Source organism: Rhinoderma darwinii, chromosome 7 (genome assembly GCF_050947455.1).
Source record: "Rhinoderma darwinii isolate aRhiDar2 chromosome 7, aRhiDar2.hap1, whole genome shotgun sequence".
Taxonomy (NCBI): Eukaryota; Metazoa; Chordata; class Amphibia; order Anura; family Rhinodermatidae; genus Rhinoderma; species Rhinoderma darwinii.
In genome coordinates this window covers 32,488,232-32,512,938 of record NC_134693.1, presented here as the reverse complement: position 1 = coordinate 32,512,938, position 24,707 = coordinate 32,488,232, and the positions used below count along the sequence as shown (strand labels likewise).

The 24,707-nt window shown below is 40.0% G+C and overlaps 1 protein-coding gene across 1 annotated transcript in view; it reads left to right on the top strand.

Moving 5' to 3' along the window:
- CACNA1E (calcium voltage-gated channel subunit alpha1 E) overlaps nucleotides 1-24,707 on the top strand; it is a 468,864-nt gene that overhangs the window by 348,451 nt on the left and 95,706 nt on the right. The window contains exons 6-8 of the mRNA XM_075833132.1: nucleotides 14,787-14,890; nucleotides 18,091-18,243; nucleotides 18,559-18,737. Of these exons, the coding sequence (XP_075689247.1) occupies nucleotides 14,787-14,890; nucleotides 18,091-18,243; nucleotides 18,559-18,737 (436 nt within the window). The remainder of the gene's footprint in view (nucleotides 1-14,786; nucleotides 14,891-18,090; nucleotides 18,244-18,558; nucleotides 18,738-24,707) is intronic.

Genomic DNA, 24,707 nt, shown 5'->3' with positions numbered 1-24,707 from the left:
ATTGGTTGACACTCGTCAACACAGATGTGTCCACCCTTACCTTTGCTTGAATCTGGTTAAGAACTCCAATTTCTTATGAAACCATTTCAATGTAATATCGTGATATGATAGCAAAACCCATGACAGGCTGCAATACACATCACAACCACTGGGCGGCCACACATATAGTATTGACATCTCTTGACAGAGTATCACAAAATCATGTTTGTTTTTTTTTAAAGTACCAAAAGATAAGGAAGGCCACAACTGTATATGCGTTTACTCAATAATATTATCAGTTAACATGGAATGGTCAACGGCGAATTAGAGGTAGAGGTAGACCATGTGGCTTCTATGGGTCCCGTGGAGAGATTCAGGTTTGCTAAATCACAATTTTTTATGGGTTTTGAGAACCTGTGCAGGGATCCACTCCCTACAGGTCCTACAAACAAGGCTGTGGGGAATTAACTCGAGGATCATGGAAAGGACGACAGGACAAACAAGTACCACGTACTCACATCCCAGGTGGTTAGCGGTGTGGTGGTGTTAACCAGTACCGGAAGAGGGCTCAATTTTAATCTTTACTTAGGAACCCTCTCACCTCTTTGTGTATGGTAGAGCGAGGGTTGTGCCCCCTCAATTAATTTAAGATTCCAAAATATGGTATATAGAAAAAGATTCTCTAGATAATCCCTTACAACACAAATTCATTTTGGTGGTTTTTTTTAAGGATAAGTGCTCAAAATATACAAACCCGGACCCATTCTTCCCATTTACAGTATGGTATAATGAACTAATAGTAATCATACAATGTATTTATCACTTATGCTTACTATAAAGATTGTGTCTTTGGGAGTTAGTGAATGTTTTTAGATTCTTGTTGGGTCACAATTATATCTGTCTTCATGAGGTTAATTCGGTGTGGCACATTATTGATAGTAGTTGACCCAAGGCAGAACATGAATGTAGACATAAATGAAATGATACGCTCTACAAATCCTAAACTGTTTTTTTTGTTTTTTTTAGTACAATCTTTTCTGTGACATTAGCTTTGGCTGGGTTTCGATTTTATTCCCTGAGATAAGTAGCAACAGAAGGTCTGGCAGCTGCTTATTTTCCTCTCCCTTTTGAAAAATGTGCACTTTTCAATTATCCAAACATCCATTTTAATGGTGGTTTTGGGATGACAGCTTGCGGCCCACAACTATCTATTGTCTATGGCGAGCTATCTCACGGGCTATCTCACGCTATCTCACAGGCCATCTCACGTTATCTCACAGGCTATCTCACGCTATCTCACAGGCTATCTCACGTTATCTCACAGGCTATCTCACGCTATCTCACAGGCTATCTCACGCTATCTCACAGGCTATCTCACGTTATCTCACAGGCTATCTCACGTTATCTCACAGGCTATATCACGCTATCTCACAGGCTATCTCACGCTATCTCACAGGCTATCTCACGTTATCTCACAGGCTATCTCACGCTATCTCACAGGCTATCTCACGTTATCTCACAGGCTATCTCACGTTATCTCACAGGCTATCTCACGTTATCTCACAGGCTATCTCACGTTATCTCACAGGCTATCTCACGTTATCTCACAGGCTATATCACGTTATCTCACAGGCCATCTCACGTTATCTCACAGGCTATCTCACGTTATCTCACAGGCTATCTCACGTTATCTCACAGGCTATCTCACGTTATCTCACAGGCTATCTCACGTTATCTCACAGGCTATCTCACGTTATCTCACAGGCTATCTCACGTTATCTCACAGGCTATCTCACGTTATCTCACAGGCTATATCACGTTATCTCACAGGCCATCTCACGTTATCTCACAGGCTATATCACGTTATCTCACAGGCTATCTCACGTTATCTCACAGGTCATCTCACGTTATCTCACAGGCCATCTCACGTTATCTCACAGGCTATCTCACATTATCTCACAGGCCATCTCACGTTATCTCACAGGCTATATCACGTTATCTCACAGGCTATCTCACGTTATCTCACAGGCCATCTCACGTTATCTCACAGGCTATTTCACGTTATCTCACAGGCCATCTCACGTTATCTCACAGGCTATCTCACGTTATCTCACAAGGCCATTATTCTCAATTCTGGTGTCTGCTTCTTTCATCTTGCAAAAGTTATGTGTTGTAGATAAACGTGATAAAATGTTAAATATTCAGTGTAATATATTATTACTGCATTACCAGAAATTACTAATATATAAGGTGGCCGTAGTTTGAATCAGGAGACATATAGGGCTTGCAGGTCTGTTTCATTCTGCTCCTTGCTACCCAAACACATGCATTCAGGTATCCAGAATTAACCCCTACAGATCGCACCTATTTTTCACCTTGAGGATGCAGCAACTTTTTTTTATTTTTTCATCAGTGTGTTTTGAAGGCCATAACTTTTTAAGGTTTCCATCGACAAAACCGTATGAGCGCTAGTTTTTTTTGCAGGAGGAGTTGAATTTTTTAATGCCACTATTGTGAGGTACACATAATTTATCACAAAACAGTAATTTTGTATTGCAGGAGGAATGAAAAATGAAACAATTATTTCCTGTCAATGTAAGATTAGCGCTACAATGCTACTTTGGCGACTTTAGCGTCCAAAGATCATGTGTCACTCTGCGTACAACTCAGTCATGTAAATTAATGTGGCCGCGTTGCGACCCGCAAGTTGCCTCGACCATCATTAAAAATCCAAACTTTTTGGATGTGGCCACATTCACTTAAATTACTGCGATGTATGTAGCACATAGCAATCTTTGGACACGGACCTGTGTCACAGCCAAAGTCGCCATGTACCCCTATCCTAAAACTGATAGGCAAGTTTTTAGGCCATGCCTTTGGCACAGCCATATAGGCATATAGCCATGACAGGCATGGGTCCTTTATTAGACGTCTACTTACCATGGCAACCCATCGGCACAGTGCGATTGGGATGCTGGGCACAAATAGGGTGACAGAGGGTGTCCGCTCCCTCTATAGCCATTTAGCCATTGGCCGCGGTATCTAAGAGGTTAAATGTCTGGGATCGGAGTATCGCCGATCCCAGTTTTTGCAGCGGGATGTCAGCTGTATATTACAGCGGGCATCTGCTTCAGATGATGCGGGCACAGCTTCTGTGCCCTTGCTAGCCCCTGGGCATACCATTACGTCCTATTGTGGTTTAAGATCGCAATTAGGACTTTATAGTACGCGCATTTGGGAAAACACGTTAAGTAATACCTGGATTTCGGTCACGCAATGTAACACATCTGAGATCTTTTCTTTCTTACTTGTCTTCTCTACTGCTTATCTCAGATTGCGGTTTTTGAAGAAAGAAGAAATACTTACATTTAAGTGGATGCTGATTGGATGTTATCATGAAGTTTCATGTTTGTTGAGTAGGGAGCTGTATAGGACCCTGTAGGAGATAAGTGTGTTGTATTTTAGGGACACTGTGACTGTCACATTTACAGTAGATGCCAATTTTTCCGACTGGGACATTTGTACGGACACTGTTGTAGCAGTAACTACCCTGTGGGCACTCCTATATGGTTTTTGTTATTTTAAGTACAATGCGATGTGTCTGGCACAGGTTTTTTTTTAGGTAATATAGTGTAAGGCACAGGGGTATGGGTAATGCTTTCTTGATCTTATTGTAGTACTAGCATTACTGTTTGGCAGTGGGGGTATAGATGCAAGGTGGCAGCACTGGGTAGGTATTATGGGGACCTAGTGTGGGACAGTTTGTGGAAAACACTACCGTTTGGAACAATTCAGTGGCATCATTTGCATTACTAGCTTTGTGTTGGGAATACAGGATGGTCTCATGTAGGTTTGGAAATGTCACCAGAATAATAGTGAAGAAGTTAAAGTGAGGCATAGAATTGAAATAACAGCTTGTTTGAAATCAAGTGTGACAGCAAGCCATGGTCTAGGGCTTGATGCATGTCTGGGGCTAAGTGATGGCAAATTTAAATCATTGCAGTCTTCCTGCTATATTATCCGGTTGTTCCTGCTTTATATGTTACCATGGCATTCATTACAATATATTAGGGAACTGCGGTTTATGCAATATCCTATTTTTATGAGTAAGGCACCTCCAAACATCAGGTACAAAGGAATGCACCTTATTAGGGTATGTTCACATGGCCTATTTTCAGCCGTTTTTCGGGCAGTAAATGCCCAGAAAAACAGCTAAAAATGCAGGGGCTGAACGCCTCCAAACATCTGCCCATTGATTTCAATGGTAAAAACGGCGATCCATTCCCACGGGGAATTTTTTACGCGGCCGTTTAAAAAAACGGGCGAGTAAAACAACGCCTTGTAAAAAGAAGTGCATGTCACTTCTTGAGCCGTTTTTGGAGCCGTTTTTCATTGACTCAATAGAAAAACAGCTCCAAATATGGCCGTAAAAAACGCATTAAAAAAACGCTAGTTGCTTAAAAAACGGCTTAAAATCAGGGGCTGTTTTACCTTGAAAACAGCTCCATATTTACAGCCGTTTTTGTTAAGCGTGTGAACATAGCCTCACTCAGACTAATGTAAGATGCATCACTGGTTATCAGATGTAAATAAATTTCCCATGATCCTCTTGTAGATAAAATATTGTTTATGTCAAGCACTGGCATCATATTCTTCATTGCATTTATAAAGAAGCTGCTTAAAGTAAAACACCAACTTTATGAGATATTACTTGTATTATGTATACATTTATTTACTTATCTTCATTTTTTTTTTTAACTCCGGGTAACAACTAACATATATGTATATATATATATATATATATATATATATATATATATATATATAAATCCATTCACCTCAAATATTTTTCAGTGTATATACACCAATAACTGGTGTAAATACATTGATGAATCTGCCCCAATATGTTATGCCTAGTGCAGGACCCGATAGGCTTTGTATGTTTCGCCCAGTGATCCTTAAATTTCTTTCCACATTTGGATATAACTGTACGTCTATTTTAGTAGTACATTGCTTCGAATGGACGTACAGTTATGTCAATTGGATGGTCTGGGAAAAATTATTTCTCTTTCGCTTATTCATTTAAATAAAGCATGTTCACCAATACATGTCCACCATCCGTATTTTACAGCCGATTTTTATTTTGCGCGTGAACATATCCTAACTCCTCAAGAAAAATGGAATAATAAGTGATCAGAAAGTCGCCCATACCCCAAAAATGGTACAAATTAAAATTACAGCTCGTACCGCAAAAAATAAAGCCAGCACACTGCTGATTCAACTAAAAAAGTTAGGGCGCTCAAAATGTGGCGACACAAAACTATTTTTCTTTCAACAAAATTCGCTAAGACCTGAATCCTTCAGTTCCGTGGGACTGACGGGTTCTGTATCAGCGGGAGGACACGCAGGATCCCCCTGTAATCGATAGCAGCTCGATCCTGCGAGTCAGAAAAACTAAGGACCTGCTGTCACTGAACCTGTCAGTCCCGTGGAACTGATGGTTACAGGATTCAGCATAAGATATAGCTGCACTGTATACAGGATACAGAGCAGCTGTATCTCAAAAACTAAAAATAATTTTTAATGAAAACTAATTATAAAGTTGCACAAAACACACTGATTGACCTTTTTATTAAAAAACAAACAAAAAAAACATCGGTTTCCAAGGTTTACATCGCCTTTAAACCCTATGTAGACAGGAACACAATATACTGAAGAGCAGTTACTAACCGTCATAGTATAATCAATTATATTTGTTTGATCTTGGATAACTTTCTTAATGTCATTTTAGAGACAAGGCCTCTGATATATTGTGATTATATGATCCCTGGTTGGAGCTGGAACCAGCATTGCCATGCAATTAAACGCTGAATTTCTCAATCAGACCCCCTCCCCCCATACATAAAAAACACATACATAATTTTTTTCCAGGACAATTAGCAAAAGAGTTTAGTCTTTGGTTTGAATGAATAATTCATTAATATTCTTTGTTAATGATTTATTACGTGCCATATGCGAGTAGTACAGGATGTATGTGTTACAGTTATTCACCTTTATATATGTGATGTGGTATAATAGAGTGACTTTCTGCTGAGAATAGAAATCTCCATTAATATTAACCCCTTCTTCCCATCCGGATATCTGTTACAGTCATATGAACTTGGTAGAAAATGAGAAGTCATACCAGTAGTTTTCATGCAATTATTCACCAAGTGATAGATAATGGACTTGGGAGATCTGAAATGATTGCAGACAAAATACATCAGCGATGATCATCCATTAGAGCTTATTACTTTACTGCCAAACAATTTAGATTAACAGGAAAATGGCTTCATTCAGCCTTAAAATAACATAATTGAACATATTGCAGCTTTGGAAAAATCACAAAGTTTCTCCTTTTTCAAATGATTCATCCCCTCCCCCACAACTTATTTTTGTCATATATTATTATTATTATTATTATTATTATTACATGTATTTATTTATTCATTTATATACATAGAACCATTAACTGCCATTGCTTTGTAAACATGTACAAGCAATATAAGTGCAAGGCTTTGTTCACATCAGCGTTGCTTTCCGTTGAGGGGTTCCGTCGAAGCTTTCCGTCGGAGGGACCACTCAATGGAAAGGCAAACGGAAACCTTAGCTTCCATTCGCATCACCATTGATCTCAATGGTGACGGAAACTTTGCTAATGGTTTCCAGTTGTCACCATTGTGAACGGGTTCCGTTGTTTTGACAGTATCAATAGCTTATTGTGATTTTAAAGTGGACCTGTTGCCTCTGCAGACATGTCTGCTTTAGTAAATTATTGTTTTCTCCTTGAAATAACAATTTTGGAGCATTTGTTCATAGAACTCTGCGTTGTGCCATTCCTCTGTTATTCCTCTTCGAAATGTATAAATAAATTTACAATTGACAACTGACTGTGTCCCTATACAGACTGACACTGTCCGATCAGTACTGACAGAGTGACTGTGCAGGGACGGTGTGGTATTTGACAAGGAGGATAGTAACAACCAGTCAATTTACTCATACATTTCTAGGAGGAATAACAGAGGAATTACACAGCACAGAGTTCTAAAAAAAATATGCTCCAGAATTGGTATTTTATGAGGAATACAAGAATTAATTGAAATAGACATGTCCGGCGAAATGACAAGTCCTCTTTTAATACATTTGATCCCATTTTCTGCTATTTGTTTGCACTCTATAGGGGAAAATGTGGTGACAGGATCTCGTGAATGTATTGAATAGGTTTAATTCACCAGAAAAATACATGAAATTAATAGCACCAGTAAAATGGAGATCTGAAGCTTTCACATAATACAATATACAGTGCATTCCTTCTAAAAGCAATTTAATGTACGTCATGTAAATGATTTTCCTTTTCCATTATTCTGTCTAACGGAGATATTAGGAGATTAATACATAATAATTTTTTTGCAAGAATTTTCTTTGTATCTGTCAAGATGTTCCACAGAACTATTGCTTTTGGCTTTGTCATATAATGCTTTTGTCTTCTCTCACATCCCTTCTGTCAGGTTTATTTATGCATGATAATCCATTCATAAGATTACAGATGTAGCAGAGCTGATTTTGTCATTTTGCTTTTTTTCCGCTCTTCATAATAACTCATCGAGTAAGATATCATACGTATGGCCATATCACAGCTCCATACAAACTTAGAATATAGCCCTGTAAAAGTCTATAAGACTATATACCACACCTCTGTATGCCTCCAATTTCATACGTAGAAGCATTATTACTAGGTAAGAATACCTCAATGACACAGATTAGTTGTACATTGGAAAAACATACAACTAACCTTAGCCTATGACGCCCATAATGTTCACAACTCATCGACATAGCTTCTGTGGTGCATAATCAGTTGGCATTGTGTTACATTCACAAGGTGCCCACTGATGAATAATTAGCATGTGAAATTTATTTCACTTGCTAATTATCTTTGGAGCTCCTAGTAAGGATTCCCATATATTTCAGATTGCCGTTGGCCAACAACTATTCCTTCTAACTCCCCTATACACATGCATGCATTCTCAATAGCGAGAAGGAGTAAAGTCGCTACCAGAAACCTTTAGCAGCGGCTTATCTCCATGCAAACAAAAGGATCGGGCATGTTGGAATCCAATATGCCCGAACTGTCTCCCCCAAAATATGCTATCGAGGAGAGTGCACACTGCCATACACATTAAAAGGTAATTAAATCGGTGGGTTCAGCCAACATAAATCTAATGTGTATGGCCACCTTTAGGCAGATGATGTCAAGTAAAATATGTAATAGTGCCGCCCGCTATATATGTAACCCTTTCTAAAACATAATTATGCCTTTTTGATGGCATTAGGGTACGGTTCCACGTAATGAATTCCACGTGTGTCCGAAACCACCCAACATGAGGTAATACCCAGCAAAGTTGGACCCTCTTTGACCACACAGGTGAGAGTGGTATCGGCCAAATGTGGCCGCCACTACGTGGGGGCATACCCTTATAAAGCATCTAATACTGAGTGGACATCTTCAGAACTATATCCTCATAAGATCTTAGACATTAAAAAGCTGAGACTACGCTTATCGAGATGACGTAACTTCACCAGCTCTGCACCTGTGTATGATTCATCATATCCACCATATACTGTGAATTCTGTACGACTGACTCACATAGCAACTTAAAAAGGAGTATAATAAAAATGTTGTTGTCCAATAATGCAGTAATGTACCTAGAGAAGAGGGCACCCCGTAACAAAATAGGTCCCTTTATTATGATGGCAAGTTTTTCCACCCAGGACAGAACGGCTTGGTGTTTGTGTCCCCTCCACACCTTTTCCATGAGCTTTGTGCCAACAGTTCTTCTGGAGAGGAGAATCCTGCACATTATTGCCACCTGACCTCATATGCATGAGACCCTTTTCCTAATATGAAATGTGGATTATTCAAATTAATTTATGATAAAGTAAAACAATATTTCTAATCTGTATAAAATTTATTGTCGAAAGGGGCTTCAAACTTTTGGGCCTTTTTATTCCTGGTGGCATACTTTGTTTAAATGAATGGAAACACTAAGGCAATTAGTTGCATCGCTCACTTTTAGGACTGCGGGCTGTCATGTTGGTATTCCTACTTCCCTGTCCTTGTGTACAGTCCTGAGAGCGGATAGGTTACTATAGGAGTAACAATTTACAAAATTGATAGACCTGGAGTAAGGTGAGAGGATAAGGGAGTAAAGAGCAAGGTGGTGTCTTGGTATTCTTCAGTGATTGGCTGACTCTGTAGCCCTAAAATTGTCTGACTGTAGTTGTAGGCGCCGACTCACATGGTTGTAAAACAGATGCATTTTAGCATCCATATTACAGCAACAACATCTGGACTTCTTTTGGTTCTTCTGAACTGAACATACATCACTATTAGAGATGAGCGAATTTCCTGAAATTCCTTTCAGGTCCAACCGTCCCATTCAATTTGGTAAAATCAATTTACCAGAATCGCAAGTCCCCCGATTACCCTGAAAACTTTTGTCTGAATCTATGATGTCTTCTAGGACTGTATCCAACCCTTCTCAAACTCTTTACTGCCAAGCCAGCATTAGTAATGCCAAAGGGACAGCAACATATATGGGTAGAGGGAGGGATAACCGCAATGCATTCTGGAAAAGCTGCCTGCAAGGCATTATTTTGAGGCCCCCTGAGGTCATGTGATACTTTTTTTGCAATCTGTAAAATAGCGGCCAGCACCACCCAGCTTCTGGCAGTTCACAGACACACAGTGTGTCCTCGCGAGATCACGCTGTGACGTCACTCACTTCCTCCCACAGGAGGAACGAGCGAGGACACACTGTGTGTCTGTGAACTGCCAGAAGCTGGGTGTTAACGAAGAGAAGTGGATGATGCTGATTCGTCAGCATCATACACTTCCATTCACAACGCCCAGCTAGTAAAACAAGTAAAAACGCCCAGATGTAACGAACACAAGACACGCCCAGTTGGAAATAAGATTAAACACGCCCAGTTGTCCATAAGAAAGGCTCATTTGCATAAATATAAAAATGCTCATAACTTGGCCAAAAATGCTCGTTTTTGAAAAAGAAAAACGTTCCTGTTATCTACATTGCAGCGTCGATCTGCTGCAATAGGAGATAGGGGTTTGAAAATCTGGTGACAGAGCCTCTTTAACCAACAGTTCCCTTTAAAAAAAACTAAAAATTTCACAACATTTTACTTTATTTCAACCTAAATAAAATCCCTTTCTTACTTCTTTGTACTAATTGAGTTGATTAGATTTGGGGACAAATGTTACACTCTAAAGTGTGAGCTGCAAGATCTGTGACAGAGCCAAGAAAATAATTAGCATGTTCACAGCCCGGACTCAGCTGTTAAAATGAAATAATATGACAAGCTATCCCAAAGCAAGCACATGTTTATGCCACAGTGGTTTATGCCAGGACTTGTGTTGCTTTAGCCAATTTTAGAGGTTCCCTTTGATATGTGAAATAGTTAAATTTGGAGATTTAATGAATACCAAATGTTATTCTGAGACCAAGTGCCTGGTGCTACAGCTGGGTAAGCATCTTTTTAAAGCCAACGATTCACTGTAGTATAAAGCAACTAAAGAAGTAATGGTTGTTGACTTGTAACTGGAGTGCACTTTATTGATAAACTAATTATTGCTTTATAATTCCTCCCTTGTCAAATCTGTCTGGATTATGAATTATCAAGAATTCTTTAGAATTGTACATAGATCTACAAGAGACATGAACATCACATGTTGTTAGTCACTAACCCGACTGTACCATGAGGCTAGGACCTTAATGCAAAACAATGGGCGTACTGAAGACCTCATGATAATAAATGAGTGTCTGGTCTATTATGCTTTCTAAGTTGCATTGGCATTGACAATATTTCACATGTATTTCAGAGCCCGTGTAACATTGTTCTCCTCCAATTTGATTAGAACAAAATCAAGATAAAAAACTAACATACCTCATTACACCCAAGGGACACAAATGTCTCTTTTACTGCTTACATTGGGCAGAGGACATCAGCAGCCGATTTTTTTAACAATATTTTTGGATCAGAATGATGTATTCTAAGTCATTGATATAAATGCCCTTACTATCCTACAATGTAATCAGTACCTGATGCTAGATTTGCCATCCACACGATAAAAAACCAGCCCAATGGGTGATAATACCAGGAAGCCTGTGCCGGTATTAAATTTGCTGTCAATTATTATTAATCACTGGTAATTTAGTGATGTAGGCTTCTTCCCGCTCCAACCAAGCGCTAGGTTAAGTTATGAGTCTGCTTTTATTCTTTGAGATGTTTATTGAATAATGCTAGCCTCTGACTTGAAGAGGGAACCATGACCTGTAGATACATTTCTCATGCGATCTTCTTATTATTCACATTTTGGTAGTTGCAGTTTAATGGTAACATGTAGCATCAGAATGTATAGGCTAGTAAACCACAACTATGGGGTCCTCTTTATTCATTAATCTCCATATTCAGCTCAAATCCTTCATTTGTCCTTGCAACACTTAAAGAAAACCTGCCCATAATTGTGCAGCATGTAGTAGGCAAGGGTACACAAACCCTTGGGCACTTTAAATTTTTTCCTACCCTCCTCCGTTATTTAGATATCGATGCCGTTATATTTGGCGCCCGATATTTAAATAACCACCTGAACTGTGAATGGGGCGTGTAATGGCAAGGGGGCGTGTTACTATGGCTGTGACACTGTCCAATCAGCTACAGACAGTGCCACAGCAAGACCTGGAGTGAGGAGAGCGTTTGCGCACGCACGCTCCCACTCACTCTTCAGCTCTCGGCAGACAAGGACAAGACTGTGTGCTCTCTCGCGACAAATCCCACAGACTTGTCCTTGTCTGCCGAGAGCTGAAGAGTGAGTGAGAGCGCGCACGCACACACTCTCCTCTCTCCAGCTCTTGCTGTGGCACTGTCCGTAGCTGATTGGACAGTGTCAAAGCAATGTTACATGCCCTCTAGCCATTGCACGCCCCATTGACCGTTCAGGGGGTTATTTAAATATCGGACGCAAAATATAACGGCACCGATATCTAAATAACGGAGGAGGGTAGGAAAAAAATGTAAAGTGCCCCAGGGTTTGTGCAGCCCTGCCTATTACATGCTGCACATGTATGAGCAGGTGAAAGGCTCTCTTTAAGAGGTGTCCTCTAGATATAGGGGGTTCAATGGGGCTGTGTTGCTATATGAGGGAGTGAGTGCAGTGTAGTGTATACTGATATATAGAGGGTCCTGTGCTGATTAAATAGGGAGTCTGTATGTGTGTGCTGATATATAGAGGTCAGTAAGTTGTGTGCTGGAATACAGAGGGCCATTGAGGCATGTGCTGATATTTGGGGGGAATAGTAAAATGTGTGCTGATATATTGGAGAAGGTCAGTTAGGTGTGTACTGGTATATAGGGGAGGGGTCAGTGAGGTGTGTGCTGGTATATAGGGGAGGGATTAATGAGGTATGTACCGGTACATGTAAATTAGGCTTCACCTAAGTGGAAAATCATATGTGTGAGGTCACTCCCAGACCACACACCCTTTTTACTCGTAAGCCTAGACAGTATTTTTGATGAAAAAGTCAGTAACCCTAGTAATACCAGACACCGATGCCTCATAAACGCCTTTATTGTACATATCAGCTTCCTTAGTTATTCTGCAATCAAACAGTCTTTGGTTAAAAAACAGAAATCTTTTAACATATAGAAGATAGCTGATAGCTACTAATTATTTATACTTTAGAAATGTTATGTTTTTACCCATTTTGTTAATGAATTAATGCCAATATGTTTGTAGATTTCCTCTGATCTTTTATTTTATGTTTTATTTATGTGTTCTTTTTATCTTTTTAAAATACACATTTATTTCACCTTAGAATTGGATCATTTTTAGTTTTTTAACAATAAATAGACAGTGATTTTTTTATGCTTAATGCCATTGCCACTATTGTCACAATAAGTGCTCTCTAGATTATTAGGTAAGTAGTTGTTACACTACACAAGTTTACTAAGGGCCATTGTCAAGGAGATGGATTGGTTGGAAGGGGCTGGCTTCAGAACAACATTATAGATTGCTAATTGCAGAGTTTGTTGGAATCACAGTAGGGAGGGAAACTCTGGCCTATAATTAAAGAAATTAGTTAAACAATGGCCCAATTTTGCGTTTTCTGAATTGCCAGGATCTTTTCAACAAATACGTATTGCTCATTAATGTCTATCAGGCATTGAAATGCTTTTTTTTTTTCTGATAAATTTATGTCATCATTTATGTTCAACACTATATATGAAACTGGGATCTGGTAATCCAGAAAGTCTAATATTTCCAGCACACAAAAAAAAAAGTCTAGAATTTCACTAGACCAAGAGTAGAAAACTAAATTAGGAAATAAAACAAAGAAACTCTAAACCTCATGTACATGGCAGTGCATTGGATGCTGGTCTGTAATAGGAACCCATAGGCACTTCATGTGCTACCGTATGGTGGCCCAGGGAATATTGCTTCTAGGGGAGAATATCTTGGTAATAAAAAATGTATTGCTCATGCCACAAATATATTTGTTCACAGATTCTCACAGAATATATATTATATTTTTCTCATAAAGTGTGTCCCTGTCAAATTATCATGCATTATAGGAGAAAACAAGGAGTGGAGCTCACATTTTAATCTGTATTTGTATTTCAGGGTCTATTTACTAGATGTAGCTATGCCCATTAATTGAGTTTTGATTGCCCAGTGTCAGAGCCGGCCTTAGGAGTGTGCTACCTATGATGTCCCACAATGCATGTTACCTGTTATCACTGAACTGGGCACCACTGGCACTGATGGCCTGGGCACCAGGAGCTAGCACCCCTGATCAAAGGCTTAAAGGGTGGTCCAGGCAGGGGGCTGTTTTTCATACTGATGACCTATCCACAGGATAGGTCATCAGTATATGATCGGTGGGGGTCCGATACCCGGACCCCACACCGATCAGCTGTACCGTCTACCTCTGGGTGCCGGAAGTTACGCAGTGGCCGGTGCCGGAAGCGGATGGCTCCAGTCACTGTAAAGCGGCCATGCAGGGTTACTGCAGCTCAGCTTCTATTCACTTACTGACTGCTCCATAACTTCCAGTGTCCAAAGGCAGCCAGAACAGCTGATCAGTGCAGGGTCCGGGTGTCGGACACCCACCGATCATATACTGATGATCTATCCTGTGGTTAGGTCATCAGTATGAAAAACCATCCCATGCCCGGACAACCCCTTTAACTTTAAGCTCATGGATCCCAATGTAAAATCCTCAACAGCGCTTTCCACCTACCAATTTGATATTTATAATGCTGGTGTCTCCTTATGTTGCATATGGGCCTTTGGGACCTCTTAGTTACCAGGGACTGGGTATAATTGCTACCTTTGCATCCCCTATAGGTACACCCTTGCCCCCGACCCCATACTTCATGGCCACAGGATGCAGCTTCATTTCCTAGTTTCTTAAATGGGTAGTGTTATTTCTACGCCGTATACTTGTATTATTTGGCCACCATATGGTACATTATGAGGGTGCATAGAAGATACTGCACTATTGTACAGATTTCCTAATCTAAATGGAGCCTATTATGTTCAAGTTGTTTGTCATACCATCCACAATAGGACAGAATGTTAAAGCACTCCAATGCTATAAAATATATGCACAGTTATTAAATAATATTTTGGATGAACTTAAGTTTTGCAATGTTTTACACAATGTGGTGTTTATAACTTTTTGTGTTTATTGCAGCATTTTGGCCACGGCCGGTACTCACTTTAATACTCACATAGACCTGCGCACTTTGCGGGCAGTGCGTGTGCTCAGGCCACTAAAACTGGTTTCCGGAATCCCAAGTAAGTTTAGCTTTTCTTTGGTTGAACTATATTATCATTTTCCACAATGTTTTAACTTTTTATTGTACAATGTAAAATAATCATAATTCATGGAAGACAACCTTTATATGTAAATTTCCAATAATTCATTACTCACCAGTTCTGAGAATGCTGCAGCATTTTACTGTACATAAAGCTGCTGAATTGATGACAATATATGTATTTAATGAGGACCTAGTATCTCTACTGACTTGTCTCCTGGCATACCACATTTTGTAGTAAATACTCATGAAATTTCAATACTGGGACACTTTTTCTTAGAACTCTGCATTTGCTGTTAGGGCTCATGCACACGATCGTAGAGGTGCACTCATTTCAATGAGCCTGGACCGCAAAATGTGGCCATAATAAGACATGTCCTATCTTTTTGTGGTCTAGGCTCCCGGGCAATGCACTGACCGTGGAAACCACTGTCATGTGCATGAGCCCATAGAAATGAATGGGACCACAATTCGCCCGCAGATTTGCAGGTGAATTGCGGGCGCAAAAACACGTTCGTGTGCATGGGGCCTTATTCTGTTATTCCTCCTGGACATGTATTAATAAACTGTTAACTGAGTTTTACCATTCCCCATGTCAATGGGGCAGGTCCCTATACCGAATGACACTGTCCATCTAGTGCTGAAACTGTTAAAGTGTGTAAGGACAAACTCTGTTGACAAGGGGAATGCTAAAACACAGTTGGTAATTTATTCATACATTTCAAGGAGGAATAACAAAGGAACATCACTATGCAGGGTTCTAAGTAATAACGCTCCGGAATTGTTATTTTATGGGGAATGCAAGTATTTACTAAAATAAAAGAGCTGCCAGGTTCTCTTTAACTACCTCGATCATGACCAACTGCTACCATGTTGCACCTGCTATATTCTCACGATACTACAAAAAAAATATTTCCTTTAACCCCTTAATGACCGGGCCATTTTGCACGTTAATGACCAAGGATTATTTTTTTGTTTTTTCACGGTCGCATTCCAAGAGTCGTAACTTTTTTTTTATTCCGTCGACATAGCTGTATAAGGGCTTGTTTTTAGCGGGACGAGTTGTATTTTGTAATTGTACCATTTTTAGGTGCTTAGAACATATTGATTAACTCTTATTAACTTTATTTTAGGAGAGAATTCCAGCATTAATTTTCACGTTATAAATTTACGCCGTTTACTATGCAGCGTAAATAACATGTTAACTTTATTCTATGGGTCGGCACGATTACGGGGATACCAAATATGTAAAGGTTTTATATGTTTTTTCTATGTTTGCACAATAAAAACCCTATTAGAAAAAAATTACTTGTTTTTGCATCGCCGCATTCCAAAAGCCGTAATATTTTTATTTTTCCGTCGATGTGGCCGTATGTTGGCTTGATTTTTGCGGGACAATGTGTAGTTTTCATTAGTACTATTTTGGGGTACATAGGACTTATAGATTAACTTTCATTTTATTTTTTATGGGGGGAATGGGAGAAAAGAGAGAATTTTGCCGTTGTTTTTTGCGTTTCCTTTGGACACGTTCATCCGGCGGTTTAATTAATTTGTTAATTTTATTGGTCAAGTTGTTACGATCGCGAGGATACCATATATGTGTATGTGTGATTTGTTTTGACACTTTTACTAAATAGAACCACTTTTTGGGCAAAAAAAGTAGTTTTATTTGATTTTGACTGTCATTTTTTTTTTTCACAAACTTTATTTAACTGATTGACATTTTTTTTTTTTAAGTCCCACCAGTGGACTTCACTATGCGATCTGTTGATCGCATATATAATGCTTTGGTATACTTAGTATACCAAAGCATTATTGCCTGTCAGTGTAAAACTGACAGGCAATCTGTTAGGTCATGCCACTGGCATCGCCTAACAGGCAGATGCTAAAGACAGACCTGGGGGTCTTTGTTAGACCCCCAGCTGTCATGGAAACCCAACGGTGACCCACTATTTGCTTGCGGGGGCGCCGATCGGGTGACAGAGGGAGCTCCCTCCCTCTGTCAAACACATTAGATGCCGCTGTCACTATTGACAGCGGCATTTAATGGGTTAAACTGCCAGAATCTGAGCGCGCTTCGATTCCGGCAGTTGTAGCAGGAGCCAGGCTGTGTATAATAGCCGTGCTCCTGCCGCTGATCGCGTGGGTACAGTGTCAGTACCCGCGCGATCACAGGACGGATATATCCGTCCTCCTGGGCAAACTAGCAGCTGCAGAGGACGGATATATCCGTCCTTCGGCGTTAAGGAGTTAAAAATGGATCAACTATCAAATTTTCATGGCCGTTTTGCATCAGTGTTTCTCCAAATTTGTATCCATATCTCTGCCTTCTGACTATTTTTAACGGCCATTTGTCATCCATTTTACAGGTCCGTTAAAAAGCGGATGAATTGTCAGGGTTTTTTTTGTCCCAATACCCTGAAAACATCACAGTGCCCATGCAGATAGTGCCCACATCGTTAGTTCCACAGTACCCACTGTAGATAGAGCCCATGTAGACAGTGCCCACATAGATAGTGCCACATTGCCCACAGTGCCCACATAGATGGTGCCACAGTTCCCACATAGATAGTGTTACAGCATCCAGGTAGATAATGCCCACATAGATAGTGCCACAGTGCCCACTGTAGATAGTGCCCATGTAGATAGTACCACAGCGCCCATGTAGATAGTGCCACACACACAATGCCCATGTAGATAGTGCCACAGTGCCCATGTAGATAGTGCCACACAACCCCTGTATATAGCACCACATTCCCCCCGTAGATAGTGCCCATATAGTGCCACAGTGCCCATGTAGATAGTGCCACACACCCCCTGCCGATAGCGCCACCCCCCCATTTGTATCTGCATCCTAAACATGCAGATACAATTGAGTCCCCTTGTGTGGGCCAGGATCAGTTTTTAACAGCTGTCACACAGATGGACCTCTACACCTATAGAATGTCATTGTTCTGAAAATGGCCAAATGGCAGCTGCTAAAAAAACATCCGTCATGCGGCCGTTTTTAACTGTCGTGTGAAAATAGCCTAATGGTGCCATTTTTTGGCAGCCTGTATATTATTGATTCCTCTTAAGGTCATCCCAAAAACTATTAAAAAATACAAGTTGCTGCTATACAAGTGGGAGCTTCACTCGAAGGCTTGTTGCTTTCTCATCAACGTGTTGTGTTTCTTATAGGTTTACAAATCGTCCTGAAATCCATAATGAAGGCGATGGTCCCTCTGCTTCAGATTGGATTGCTGCTTTTTTTTGCCATTCTTATGTTTGCAATTATTGGACTTGAGTTTTACAGTGGCAAACTGCATAAGGCCTGCTACCGGAACCAGTCAGGTACCAGTACATTCTATTGTTCTGATATATCTGCGTGGTGTCATTTGTAAAAATGGTCCGTGTAAACTCAGTCTGTGTATTTTTATGTGGCAATGAGGCCATTGGGGCCTGCTCAGGCATCATGGAGTGGTTGTGGCGGCTTCCTTTGCTATGCCTCTGAGCATGAGCTGCAATGGCAATACTGGAGAAGGGATTATGACACCCAGTGCCAAGAACAACGTTGATATTGTCTACATCATTTGTCTGCACCTGGTTGTTTGCTATGGGCAGATTACTGATACTTCACACTTCTGTTTGTCTATTCACAATCTGTAGCATGGGAAGCAATGGATCCTCCTCTACCCTGTGGAGTACCTGGATGCCCAAATGGATACGAGTGTAAGGAATGGATTGGACCCAATGATGGAATTACTCAGTTTGACAACATCCTATTTGCGGTTCTGACCGTCTTCCAGTGTATAACCATGGAGGGCTGGACCACCGTGCTCTACAATGTATGTACCATTATAAACTTCATCTTGTAATAGTTTTATATCAAACATGGTTTTCCACCGTAATGTTTTAAGACCTTAAAAAGAGCTCTATAACCTATACATGCACATTTTGCAAATGATTTTTCACAAATTGTATGCATTCCAGGAGGTCAAATCAGTATGGATGGGAGCTGCAATCCCAATTGATGTCTTTAAAGAGGCTCTGTCACGAGATTTTGCAACCCCTATCTGCTATTGCAGCAGATCGGCGCTGCAATGTAGATTACAGTAACGTTTTTATTTTTAAAAAACGAGCATTTTTATGTTATGACCATTTTTGTATTTATGCAAATGAGGCTCGCAAAAGTCCAAGTGGGTGTGTTTAAAGTAAAAGTCCAAGTGGGCGTGTATTATGTGCGTACATCGGGGCGTTTTTACTACTTTTACTAGCTGGGCGTTCTGATGAGAAGTATCATCCACTTCTCTTCAGAACGCCCAGCTTCTGCCAGATCACGCTGTGACGTCACTCACAGGTCCTGCATCGTGTCGGCCACATCGGCACCAGAGGCTACAGTTGATTCTGCAGCAGCATCAGCGTTTGCAGGTAAGTAGCTACATCGACTTACCTGCAAACGCCGATGCTGCTGCAGAATCAACTGTAGCCTCTGGGTCCCACTGCTCATTTTCATAGCAGAGAGGCAACTACCAGTGTTTGCTGAGCCATGTTAAATTTAGTACCATCCATCCAAGGCAGCGATCAGGGTCCTAGCTTCCAGACCCCAGAGATGTGACCTTCGGACTTCTCTGATGACATGTCAGAAGAACCATTAGAATACCGCTTAATTTCTACTTTGTTTTGTATATTTTAGCAAACAATATGACTCCTCAAAACTTTATTCAATTTTATTAAGGTTCATTATACAAAAGCATTCACATTAAAATATATATTAACCCCTCAAAACATTACTTATTCTTTATTTTATTAATTCAGTGATACTATACTGTACCCCCTACCCAAGTTTAGTTTCTGTTGGAAAATATCACCACCTTGTTTCGCCATTCACCTGTTTATGGGGGGAATTCATTAACTTTTCTATACCAGTTTTCTGCCGCAAATCTACACCAGCCCATGGTAGACGTAGTTCTCACATTCTGATGCACAGCCAGAGATGCGCCTAATTTATTAAGCATTCCGTCCTCATAATAAATTAGGCACATTTACTCCAACTTTCTTTATATTAAGACTAATAAATGAAATGCCTGTCAATAAATCCCCCCTATGTTTCTAGTTTGTTTATCTTTGAGCCTTGGGCACCCATGACTCTGTCACTGGCTGACCAGTTGTCCTTTATTGGACCACTTTTGGTAAGCACTAACCACATACCAGGACACCCTACAAGACCTGCAGTTTTGGAGATGCTCTCACCCAGTCGTCTAGCCATCACAATTTGGCCCTTGTCAAAGTCGCTCAGATCCTCACACTTGCCCATTCTTCATCCCTCCAACATATCTGACTGATCACTTGCTGCCTAATATATTCCACCCCTGTCAGGCACCATTGTAACTAGATAACCAATGTTATTCACTTAATCTATCAGTGGTTTTCTTTTTATGGCTGAACGGTGTATTGAGATTTAGAATAGATTATTTTGGCCTTTGTTTTTTTAATGCTTGCTGACATTACTCAATTTTGACATCCCCTTCTTTAAATGAGGATCCTCTGGTTATTTGATTACAGTCACTGATCTAGTAGCTTAAAGTGAAGCTGCAGGCATCTGCTGGTATTACATCGCAACTATTTAAGTGAATGGTAATAAATAGCCATGCTGAGTCCTGCACAGCGGTTCCTCACGTGACTGGCTCATTGCTCTATAACAACTATATGCCCTGAGGGCTTGGTTCTCAAGCTGTGGTATGTGTACCCCAGGGGGTACACACCCTATATTAAGGGGATTCTGGCACTGTCCTCATGTTTGGCTTTTCATTGGTCACACCAGGTATATGATCATAGCCTTGGAAGTACAGATGTATCCATGCCTTTGCTTGAATTTCTTTAAAGACTATTTTCTCATAAAGTCATTTCAAAACAAATATCACAATATACTAGCAAAACCCTTGACAGCCTGCAACACACATCGAAACCACTGGGTGGCCACACATAGACAAATATAATTTAGACATCTCGTGACAGAGTATCGCAACTATTTTTTTTTCAAAGGGGCTTATCTCATGCCACAGATCTCAGGATATTTGGAGATAAGAGGAAAGGTAAGGAAGGAAACATCTGTACTTTGATGTCATTTATTTAAATAGGTATTACTTGTTGTAGGAAAGGTGTAAAACACTGCTACAGGGCACATGCATAGGGGTTATCCTAATTTTACGAACACCTTACCATCTATAACTCACTATATACAGTATATCTTCTCAAAACCACGAATAACACATTACCTCGAGTTGGGACATATGGGACTGTATTAACCAACTTAACACTGTTGCATCAGCACGAATTCAAAATACTATCAAATGACAATTTTTTTTTTTACATCACATATTTGATTTTTATTCTACACTAGATTTCCATTAAAAAATGCAAACCGACCCCCCAAAAAAGGACATCAATAGGATTACATATGGAATCTCATGTGTCACAACTGATTCACAGCCTTCATGGGGCATTCATCATATACTATGGCACAGATTTTCTAAGGCTGGCGTTTCACATGCCAGTCTTAAACAGTAGACCGCTGGGGTAAGATACAACAAATTTATTAAGAGGCGCATGTCTCTTAATAAATTTATCATATCTTAGGCTGTCCGTGCACCACAAATTGAAATCTAAGCCAGCTATGAGGTTATATAGATTTCCACTTTAATTTATGCAGATTTCTGATGTAAATAATAGTGAATCTGCCCGACCGCGAGTAGCCCATCGCATCCAGTTGCTTTTTCGAATAGTCGCAAGAGCAGTGGAAAAACAAAAAATGTTTAAATTTTTTTTGCAAAAGAGGCGTGCGTCAAAATGTGCAACATTTTTCTACTAGAAAACTGTTGGAAATTGAAAAATAAATCTTCCATAATGTTTCATATTAGTACATACGCCTCCTCTACACTGAGCTTATATTTGTCCACATCCATTCCAAGTACTTTTATTTTGCAGTGCTCTACGTGTTTCTTATCAAGGTGTAAATCCCTCAGATACTCAGATCCCAGTGAGGACAGCGAATGGTCCTATTCATTCTCCTCATGTAGCAACTTACCTTATGAGAGAAAAAAAATCTTGACTAAACTCTCACTTAGTATTTCTGCTAGACAGTGCAAGAATTCAATCACATAGAGTATATATATATATATATATATATATATATATATATATATATATATATATATATGGAAATATTACAGATGTATCAAGACATCAATTCTGGAGAGCTTAATACTGTCATCTTAATGCATGACCAAAATAAGATAAAACAAAATATAAATTCGGTTTTATTAAAGTTTGAAATGTTTAGCTTTGCAACTAATGCATTTATTCCTCTAAAGCATCTAGAAGAAAAAAAATTAGGCAGCTTTGACAATTGTCTTACTCATCTTGATCGTTTTGTGTCTACAGCTTCCATGTAAACCTAAGTGTCTCCATGGTTACAGACTGCAGACAAACCCTGTGTAGTCTGATCCTTCAGCCATACTCAGTTCTATGTGTTCTCTTCTTCTTTTATTTGGTAGACTACTCTGCACTTGGTGAACCTGATGTTCAATGATGTATTATTTGTGGTCTCCCCCCTACAGTAAACAAATAATCATACCATAGAGTGTCATATAGTATGGTGCCCAAATAACAGTAGGTATAATATCAATTTTGACCCCAATAATAATAACACAAGGGTATTGTGTACATGCTAGATGAGACACTTCCTATGTCCCGAAACAATGTAGCGTTATATAGACATAAGCACGTGACAATCGTAGTAACCCCCAAAACATCGCACCAGGTGTAGTAAGACGCTAATCTATCCTCCATGTGAAGTCTCTGCAAATGAACCATAAAAGCACCGGGAAGAATCCATCTGGATACATTATGGACTTTAACACATTGGGTGATATTTATATTTATTTCCTGTATGTGATCATTTTTTGACACTGAATTTTTGGACAAATGAAAATATTTCTTTATAACGCCCAAATGACAGTGCCATACATTGGCAAAATAGCATTTCCATATAGTTGAATACAGTGCTATACAGTGTCTCAACCAACATAGACTGCAACAACAATGTACTTTACAGTGCCTAAGTAGCAAAGGCACAGAATGTCTAAAATAAAATCAACCTTAAAATGCTCAAATAATAGCAACATACAGTGACCAGATAACCGCTCCATGCATAAAGTAATATAATAACAGTGCCATGCAATGTGTAAATAATATTGTTATAGTGGTCGCAAAGCTGAAGTACCAGGCCCACTGGGACGACCCGTTCAGCCTGGGCAGCTGCTGTGCTCTGTGCAGATTGCACACCCCTAATTTCGGCTCTGACAATCGGTGGTCATGTTGCCATGTTTACAGTTGTAGTTTTGCAATAGCCAGAGGTTGCAGACAACTGCTATACATGACTATTGCTACACTGTTAAACACTTGATCAGTTACTGAAGCAAATTGTATCTGCAAACTACCTGCCTGATATCGTTGAAACACTGCTAGAAATTAGAATAAAATAAAACATTACAAGACATTACATGGCATAAATAATATACACTCCTCAACATTGAAATTGCCACACCAAGAAGGGCAAGCTGTAAGGTTATGCAAATCGAGGAAGTAGCAGGTGTCGCTAAGATCTGCAAATTATCCAATTTTCAAGCATCTAGCTACAACCAGTGGCATGTGAGAAGGGCATAAAACCAGATTGAAAGCAAAGTTTTTTTAGCAACATGAAACCTCAAACATGTGGGATAACTATGCAATGCCTCCTTTTTGTCGACGTGCCAGTTATCGCCAATTGTCACAAACTGAGAGGGACAGAATCCTTGAACTGAGAAACCTTTGTTGATCACTCCGGCAGATCGCTATGCGCCTAGGCCGAGATGTTAGCCCTGTTCAACGTTGTGTGTCCTGGAGGTTGTGAGAAGAACAACAAAAACGAGCGGGATTGACAGCAAAAGGTACAAGGAGGCGAATCTCTGTACGGACGGATCGTCTGATTGGAAGACTGGCGCGTAGGGATCCATTCTGTACTACAAGTGAAATTGGACGTCACATCCCAAGCCTAAGGCGGCAATCAATGTTGCTATAAGCCAGACTTCCAGCTACAGTTGTTCAATTGACCACACGCCAGCGCTCTCAAAGGCTATCATGGTGCGCAGCAAAACGGCAATGGAGGCTGGAATGGAGGTCTATCCTCTTCAGCGATGAGACCTGCTTTTTCTTGGATGCAATGATAGCCGGAGATTGGTCTGGAGACCACGTGGGCAATGCCATGTAAAGACCTTCTCATGGAAATGTCACACTGGTCCTACTTCTGGCATTATTGTGTGGAGTGGCATAATGTAAGGTAGCCGGACCCCCTAGTTTGCATTTCAGGTACACTAACTGCTCGGCATTACATTGATTTGTTCGTGGAACCAGTGGTACGGCAGCGTCTCCCATTGAACACATCTGGATTGTCATTAGTTGGCAATTGTAAAAGGAGTTAACAGCAGCCAATCTTGATGATTTGCGTGCCCAAGTGCATTCAGCGTGGCATAACATACCTCAGACAGCCATTAATAACCTCATTGATAGCATGCCAAGGCGTGTAAGTGCGTGTATTTCTGTGTGTGGCGCTCTTATTCCATACTGAATAAATAAGATGTTTGGATTATTTTGTTTCCATTTTTTTTAGCATTTGCATATCAATAACATGTCTATCGATCCTGTGATTTCCACAATTACAAAACGTTTCCTTCTTGGTGTTACATTTTCAATGTTGAGGAGTGTAGTATAAAAAACTG